At 39.4% G+C, this 9697-nt stretch overlaps 1 protein-coding gene across 1 annotated transcript; it reads right to left on the bottom strand.

The window, feature by feature from the left end:
- Positions 1 to 2512: 2512 nt before the first annotated feature.
- Positions 2513 to 3637, bottom strand: LOC145568584 (uncharacterized). Its single transcript, XM_081628020.1, has 2 exons — positions 3309 to 3637; positions 2513 to 3209 (listed from the first exon to the last, which is right to left on the bottom strand). Exons 1-2 carry the CDS (start codon positions 3635 to 3637, stop codon positions 2513 to 2515), a joined length of 1026 nt encoding a protein of 341 aa, XP_081484146.1.
- Positions 3638 to 9697: the final 6060 nt, after the last annotated feature.

The following is a 9697-nucleotide window of genomic DNA, read 5'->3' as shown; positions in this document are numbered from 1 at the left end:
TGAATACAATTTAATTTGCTTGGAATAACCACGTACATATCACTACACTATGTCCTATGTGATGAGTACAACTGTACAATGGCCTCATTAAGAACTAGATATAGGATCTTCTGTTTGTATGTGGCTCACTACATGCCAATGTGATACAATAATGTACATAGCTAGCTAATGGTTTAAGCGTAGTTTTACCCCCTAATGGTGATTTTGAAAGGCACAAATTCCGTCTTATTTTTAATAGAAAACTTCGGTAGATTGGCCTAGTGTTACTTATGATGAGTCATTTAGCCTGTTTAATTGTTCAAGCCAACTATGATTCGAATTGTACTCGGTCTCTCTTATTATATTAGTTGCAAGGTATCTTAATCAATCGGTTAATAATAACTTATAGTTAATGTAAACTAGGAAAATACTCTTTAATAATTTCAATTATGACCAATTTACTTCTATTAATCCCAACCAAAGTTTATTTTTTTTTAATAATCCTAACTATTGGGTCAGTTTGCCACTAGTAGTCCCGAATGACCCAAACACAAAGCTGGCCTGACCCGACCCAAAGTGGAGTTAACCTGAACTTGGCCCGATACCCGAATTTACCCGACCCGAAGTTGACCCGACCAGAAATTGAACCGATACCCGAAGTGACCCGACCTGATTTTGACCCGTACGAACCTGAAACCCGAAGCGACCCGAACTATATATACCTGAGTTGACCCAACCCAAAATTAACAAATACTCAAATGGCCTAACTGATTTAGGGCTTAATTACATTACTCGAATAAACACTTATTGAAAATAACCTAAATTAAACATAATATTATTGTGTGTATAGTACGGTTGAAATGTGCGTGTAATTTAGTACTCGTAAGTCATAAAGAGTTCCATTTAATTGGGAACACCTGTTATTGTTATTATTACTCTTTGCTTCTTCTTTTAAGTGTTACATTGAATTTTTCTCCACTATTCACTTTATCTAAATTGAATTTTTGACCAATTAATCAATGGTAGTGATCATACATATGAAACAATATACAGTCTTGTGTATATAATATTGTTGCAATTTTCCAATGAATATATTATTAATATTCAATTGTTATACTTTATACTTTTTGATGATAATATATTATTGGTCAAAATTTTACATCAACATAGACGAAATTTGACCTGACCCGAACTCAATCCGGCCCGAATTTGACCTAATCGGAACTTGACCCAATAAATGGGCCCGAAGACTAACCCAACTCGAAATGACCCGTCCTTAACTCAACCCAACCCGAACTCGACCGAAGTATTGACCCAATACCCAACGGCCCAACCCACCCCGAATTACCATTTTCCCGAAACTCACCCGAAATTCAAATTGACCTGACCCGACCCGAATAATGATTAACCTAAAATTGACCCGATCCAAACTAACCCGACTCATACCCGACTCGTTTTCTAGGTCTAATTGGGATGATTAGAAGTAAATCGCTCGTAGTTGGAATTATTAAAGTGTATTTTTCCTATAAACTATGCCAAATTGCCAATCCGTTCAATTTGAACTATTTTTTAATTTGAACTATTTTTTTAATTTTACAGCTTTTTTCTACAATTTACTCAATAGCACATGATCAAGACCAACTTTTAAGTTCATGTTATTCAACAGCTACTCGTATTTTCTTTAATTTATTAAACTAACATTGAACTAATAATAACTACTACGTATATACAATTAGGTCATCAATTTCTTCCACAATTATGAGGTTCACCATTTATTTATTTGTTAAAATCTCTAAAGTGCATATGACGGACAACTAATAATGAGGACAGAAGAATGCTCCAATAACACAGGAAAACGTAATCACTATATATACAGATCCAAATAAACCGCCATAATTTGTGTTTAAGAAAGCTTGATGCCTTGATGTATTTCGTAAATTATTACTACATGTAATTTGATAATTTATTTTACGTGTATAAACGTATAATACCAAATTAAAGTGTTAAGTCTCATCAATGATGTTCTGATTTTTCACAAATGAATATTCAACGTTTGTGTGTAGATTCAATCATCTCCAAGTCATAATATTTTCGGCCATTAAACTCATAGATACCCGATCTGTTTTTTTTTTTTTTTTTTTTAGGTGTTACAATTATCATCAAGGGTCATATTATCCATTAAATTCATATAATACCTCTGATTTTTTTAATTGTCACAATTCTCATCATCAACGATCATAACATTATTAAGTACTACAATTCCAACATAATAAGTTTTTGGAAAAATCGGTATAAACCACCTTTTTTGTCCAACTTTTTTAAAAAAACCACCTTTTTTTTTTTATTTACTAAACCACTTTTTAAGTACCTAAATTTTTTATTGCACCACCCCTATTTCATATCTAACAGATTTTATCTCAACCATCCACTTCCAAATCATCAACCATAGCAAAACCTTCCATTCCATCTCAGCCATCACTTCTTTTTTTTTTTTTTTTTTTTTTTTTGACAACCAACAACTAAAGAAAACACACTAATTAGTAAAACTAAATAAATGTACTCTACATCTAGTAGCAATGTCATGAGCCTGAACAACCTGGTCCTTGCTAACTTTCCAGACTAGATATGTTTGAATCAGCTTTCCTTCCTGCAAAAAGTCTTGTATTGTCCATAGCAAACGCACTTCCCTCCTTTTCGGCTGTTGGATTAGTTGAACAATGGCAAGTGAGTCAGAGAACAAGACAATTCGTCGGTTTCCGTTCATTCGGGCCCACCTAAGAGCCGCCACACAAGCTAAAAGTTCGGCATGAAGAGGAGAAAGTGACTTTCCGTAATTCCCACCACTTGCAATAAAATTTTGGTTATCCATTAAATAAACCCATCCCGCACCTGCATTCCCATCCCTCTTGCTCCATGACCGATCCACCTTGATAATCATTTCTATCCTTGAGTCCGTTGGATCAGTAATATCATCCATGTCACTTCCTATATTAACTCTCTCAAACCCCGGAGGTGCTCCGTGTACCAAAGTGCCCTTCCCTCTAAGAACATCTCCCCCATCCACCTTGCGCCATACGGATAAATCTGTCATTGCCTGGTTGTAATAATACCTAAACAAATCCACCAGATACCCTCCTTCATTACTAAAAACTCTTCCATTCCTTGTTAACCAGAGGCTCCAAAGTACTCCAATAAACGTAGTTATACGGTCACTCTTCTTTCCATCCTCGCTATGAAAAAGCAGGATATAGTGCTGAATCTAGTGTCTTAGAGGAGTAGATTCATCAATTTCAGAGAAAATACGCAGAGGGCAATTATGCCAAGCGTACTTCGCAAAAGAGCACATCCTAAAAAGATGTTGAAGGTCCTCATTTTCCATTCCACATGAATCACAGTAATCATCTATATCAATTCCCCGCCGGGCTAAATTTGACTTTACCGCCAAGCCATTCATCACAAGCTTCCATAGGAACAAACTCCATTTCGGCGCGATGTTAAGTTTCCAGATTAGACTGTAGAAGGTATACTCCAAGCAATCATCTTGTTGCACAGATAAATCATTCATTAGAAAAGCATATCCTGTCTTAACTGTATACATCCCTGAGGCATGGTAACCCCAGTATAATCTGTCCTTTTCCTCAGTTGATGGAAGCTCCATCTCCAAAATCTTCTGCGCTGTGCTCTATTCAAACTTCTCTCTGATTAAAGCTACATTCCAAGATCTAGTTTCTTGGGAAATCAAATCTCTCACTCTCCCCGAGCCCACCCCCCTAAGGGGTTGGTCAGACTTGAAAACTGGAGCTGAACCTTGGACCCATCTCATATTTGCAACTTTCACTCTTTCTCCAGTTCCGATCTTCCAATTATAGCCTTTCACCATTTTATTCGCCACATTAAACAAACCACGTCTACCCCACGAAGCGTTACCTCTGAGATCATTTCTTACAACCCCCCTACACAGGGAACAATTGTGACTAGGCTCTAGAGATCTAGCCACTAATAACTGGGGGTTACAATGCATACGCGTTACCTGTTTGAACAATAGAGCATCATTCAAGCATGCCATAGATCTAATACCTAGGCCTCCCATACCCTTCGGTCTTTGAACAATCTCCCTCTTTACCCAGTGCATACCCTTTTCTCCCCTATTTCCCCACCAAAAACGAGCAATTAGAGAATCTATCCTATTAGTAATTGAAGTTGGTAGCTTAAAGCACTTCATCACATGTGAGGAAATACTGATCAACATAGTGTTGATCAGAATTAGCTTTGCCAATTTTGACAAATTCAGAGCTGCCCAAGAAAGGGTTCTAGTAGCCACCTTATCAATCAAATACTTGAAAGCATCCAACTTCCTGACTGTAAAATCAATTGGAGCACCCAAATGTTTTTCCATTACAGAAACCTGACCAACCTTCAAAATCTCCTTTAGAGCATTGACTTCTTCCAGATGGGCGTGTTTACTAAACTTTATAAAAGATTTGTTCAAGTTCAGCTGTTGCCCTGAGATCTCACCAAACTTAGAGAGTATGTCTACCACATGTTGGCAAGAGGTAGGTGTCGCGTGAAGGAATAACATTGCATCATCTGCGAAAAAAAGATGAGATATCGAGGGTGAGCGCCTCGTGACCCTTAGTCCCTTGATTATCTTGATGTGTTCCGCCATAGTAAGCATATGAGATAAAATATCCATACAGAATAGGAAGAGGTACGGTGAAAGAGGGTCACCCTGCCTTATACCACAATCCGGCTTAAACATTTCCGAAATTTGACCATTGATAAGAGTCTTATAGGAAACCGTCGAGATACACTGTGAAATCCATTGTATCCATTTTTCTGGAAAACCATAAGCCTTAAGCACCATCAGTAGAAAAAGCCAATGCACCCGATCATAAGCCTTGGACACATCCAATTTAATCACCATTTTTGTGGACTCACCATTACTAGTATTAACCAAATGAAGCAACTCATGGCTAAGCATCACATTATCCTCAACATACCTGCCCGGCACAAAAGCATGTTGAAACTCCGAAATAAGGTCTGGTAACAGATGCTTCATTCTATTAACCATACATTTAGCTATGCATTTGTAGATAGTATTGCATAAACTAATAGGTCGAAACTGTGTCGGTAATTCCGGGCACTCAACTTTTGGAATCATAACAAGAATAGAGGCATTAAATTCCTTTAGAAGATAACCTGTGGAGAAGAAAGATTGTACCGATTCAACCACCAAGGGTCCTACTTCCTCCCAATTCTGGTGAAAGAATTCTGTAATATAGCCATCCGGGCCTGGCGTCTTAAGATTGTGAATAGAGAACATCGTCTTCCTGATTTCTTGGTATGAAAAAGGACGGATTAAGGAAGCTGCATCCCTAGAATCTATAGAAGGTAACTCCAATTCTCTCAACACCGACCCAATGTTGTCACTCATTGTTTCCTTAGAGACCATCGGCGGGTTATAAACTTCTTTCAGAGTATCCCTAATAAGAGTCTCCAAATTGTCCTGTCCATGAACCCAGTTATCCTCAGTCGTTCTTAGGGTAATGATCTCCCTCCGTTTCTGTCGAAGCTTCACTCTACCATACATCATCTTTGAAGAAATATCTCCCTCCTTAATCCACTTATCCTTCATCCGTTGTTGCCAATACTTAAAATCTAGACTACTATGACTGACCGTATCATTAATTGCTTCCACATACCTATTTCCTTGTTCCAAAGTAGTCACTCTTCCACCTTGAACTTGTAGATCTGCAGAATATTTCCTCCAACTTATCCCCCATACTTTTTTATTGTCCAAACACCACTTTTTGATTTTATTACGCAACCATTTCGATCTTTGATGAAATTTGTACATGACTGAACCCGAACAATGAGTACCCCATACCTCACTTATGAAGGCTTTAATCTCCGGGAAAACTAAGCACCAAGTCTCAATTTGATAAGGCCTGTTAGATTTTGTAACTTGGCTGTTGGTATCATATGTAATTGCCGCATGATCCGAGACCGTTATTGGTTCATGGATAACCCTTCCTTTCGGAAAATCATTAAACCATTGTGAAGAAGAATAAGCCCTTAATTAAAGAAGAATAAGCCTTTCCATAATCAAATCCACACCCAATCTCTTGTTCGACCAAGTGTAGCGTGGTCCCGTAAAAGGAACTTCCAATAAGTTAGTTTGGAATCTCCAATCCAAAAAAACATCTAAACCCTTAATTAAAGAAGCACCCCCCAATTTGTCACTATAATATTCAAGTTTATTTATATCCCCCATCACTAACACATTAGGAGTAGTAGAAAGAAGCATTGAGATTTCCTCCCATACACTAGCTCTATCTTCAACTCTCGACGCTCCGTACAAAAACAAAATGTGCCTACTACTTCCATTAATGTCAACAACATTACAAAGGATAAAATTTGGGGAAGAAGCTACACAAAATACATCCCCCAAATACCAACTAAACAAGGCTAACCCCCCTTTTGTACCATCCGAGTCTACTCCACAAGAAAAATTTGGAGTAAACTTTGCAACTAACTTACTAACATCATCAAACAACATTTTAGTTTCGGAAATAAACATAAAATTAAAGTAGACAACTTAGTAGCTAATAACCACACTAAATAAGGATGTGTAGGGGAGAGTGTGTCGTTTAATCCCCTACAATTCCAAGTGATGACCTTCATGGACCCATGGGGGGCTGTTTCGGTGCAGCCACCTCACCGCCAACATCACCCACAAATTCACCATCCTCATTAGCCAACTCCATCTCCATGTCACTATCGAACTCATGCAAGTTTGAGGTCACTTCCTCACTTCGTTGCTTCTTTGTCGGACTCGAATGTGGCGAAGACGAACCAGAATTCTGCCTCTTCTTACCCAAGTTACCAAATAGTGGTTCCCTAATTCGGACATCCCATTGCCTTGCCATATCAATGTCGGAAATAGCCTTCGATTTAAATTCAAAAACTCCATCCTCATCCTTATGCCAAATGTTGAAGCCTCCTTTATCAGCCCAACGGTTCAAGGTCTTCAACCTTTTCTTATCCACCCAACCTAAATCATAGGAAGCCTCGCTCACCAAGTCATCATCACAAGACTTAGAGGGGACTCGATCAATTGTTCGTACTCTCTTTTGAGCCGCAGCAGCAGCTTCATTGCGCCCCTCCATCTGATCAGTCTGTGTCACTGGTGAGTTTGGTGGGTCGTATTCAACCATTGGCAAATTCGGCATATTAGAAGGGAAGGTGTTTGGTGAGTACGGCAAAAAGGGTGACCTCGATGAAGGATAAATCCTCCTTGTCGTTGCCCTATAAGCCGCCATACCTCGAATAAAAGACCTCTCTGCTTCTACAAAATTTAAATGGTTAGTATCTAAAAAAGATTCATAGTTCTCAGAATTTACCCCCTCATTGATGCTTTCATGCTGATGTTGAGCGTGAATGCTTGGTTGTTGCTCTAACCAGCCTCCGATAAACATCCCATTGCTCTATTCCAACTGCCCAACCAGCTGCTGATGAAGATTCGGGTCGAAATCCCCTTGAGGCATCACGTTTTCCCCTGAATCTGCCTGAAAACTGATCGGCTCCGGCGGCAGAAACACCCAATCTGTTATTCCCAAAGCTTGAAATAGAGTTCTTGGGTTGCCATTTCCCCTTCCCCTATTAATTGTTGTTGTTGACGACTCCCCAAGTTCAAAATTAGATCTTTCCCCACACGCCGGATTCAATGAGTTTGCCGATATTTCACGCGCAGCGGGAGCAGGGTTAATTCAGCTTGCTATGTACGGGGTCGGAGTAATTACTCCCACAAATCGGTCTTCCGACCGGTCAACTTGGTTCACAGGCCCTGAGCTGCGACGCGCATTGTTTGGAAGATTAATCACCCTTCTAACTGGTGATGATCGAGGCGGAGTTGCTGCGAAATTCAAATTCGCAGGGGTGAATTCCGCGTAGGGGTCTCGCCCTACACCCAACCTCCTCCCCGGAGACAAACGGACAGCTCCCATATCAAGTCTAGCCTCCATATGATTATCATGAGCCACCTCCGACTCACTAAAGCTTCCCGAGCCCGAGAAATAAACGGTGTCGTTGCTATCATCGGAATTAAAATCTGAATCAGAATTAACATTGAAAAGAGCTCTGTTTCCAATTGGAATATCCTCAGGTTCTTGCGGTATAGTCAGATTTACCGCCCAATTCCGATACCTAAACACATCAGGCAAACCTCGAACATAATTCGTGTAATAGGGATAATCTAAGGGGCCGTGTAGCACCCTCAGACCATCTCTTTCTACTGCTTCTAAACGCCGCAACAGGCGTCTAGTTGCTACCTCTCTTCTCAAATTACAATTACTAGTACTACGACCAACACAACCACACGTTTTGCAAAAACGAAAGACACCCTCATACCTGAAATACACCCAAATTACACGTTCACCTTGCACTGGTACGAAGCAACCCGGAATCAGTGGTTGTGTGACATCCACAATCATGCATGCCCGCAACTCCGCCCTCTTCGGAAGCCTTCCATTTGTTATTGGCTCTAGGGAATCCAAATAGCCAATATGAACAAAGATGTGTCTTGCCCATGCCTCCGTAAGAAACTGAAGAGGTAATCCATAAACACGGACCCAAAGCCTCGCAGTAAAGAAATTAATTTGTTGTGGAATCAAATTCGCACTATATCTTCTCAGATTAATAATACGCCCATCAAAGACAGTAGAATACTGTCTAAGTAAGCCCTCCAAGTCACTTTGAACTAAGCACTCAAACAAGAAATAATCCCCTGTTTGATGAACACGGACATGTCCCCTAGACACCCACCTCTGATTAATTATGTGTTGTACATAGGTAGCAGATGGAGGATTTGGACCGACAAAGACTCCAATCAAAGAATTGTTGAAGTTAATGTTTGATAAAGCATTGTAGTTTGGTGGTGGGGTAACAAGGATTCCCATTCTATGGGATCTAAGTCGATTATATTGAGGGGGGTCGTTTTCATTATTATGAGGATCATTTGGATTTTGATTCGCCATACTTCTACAAAACAGAAGTATAGACAGGGAAGGTAGAAAAACGGAAGGAGAATAAGAATAAAAGAAAGTGATGGATGAGAAAAACTCAATTAATGAACTTCCTCTTATAGCAAAGGAACTTAACAGACAGAAAACTAGGCACTAATGCATGTTGAACAGTTGGCAAGATGAGCAGCCAAAAATAATAACTTCTTGTAGTTTCTAAATGATGCAGTGGTGATGGGCTCAAGGAGAAAGTGTGCAATAACTTCCTCACACAGATTGGGTCAATTGAAACTCAAAGATTTGAAGCTGAAATAGGATAAAAGGTCATGTTCTTCAATTGGTTGAATCAAAAAGTTGGATAATTGAGTGTTAAACCTTCCTTACAGCAATTGGTGGAACACAAATATGGGAAGATGAAAGGATTTCCTACTGATTTGCTCTAGAGATATTAGGCGTGTGTTTGCATGCTACAGTTTCCAAGAACAAGGAAAGTGTTTGAACTTTTGAGTGGGGCGAAAGGAACCGAAAAGGTTACTTTGGGAAGGAACTCACAATCTTAGTGAGAGAAACTCTCGTTTAGAGAGAGAAGTTAAAAAAACCGAATTAAACGACCCCTTAACAAATGAATGTGATGCCTCAGCCATCACTTCAATTACCTCAATTTAGGGTTTAAGAATAAACAAATACTACAATTTAAT

This window comes from Chenopodium album, chromosome 2 (genome assembly GCF_948465745.1).
Source record: "Chenopodium album chromosome 2, dcCheAlbu1.1, whole genome shotgun sequence".
Taxonomy (NCBI): domain Eukaryota; kingdom Viridiplantae; phylum Streptophyta; class Magnoliopsida; order Caryophyllales; family Amaranthaceae; genus Chenopodium; species Chenopodium album.
This window is presented reverse-complemented; position numbering and strand designations above follow the sequence as displayed.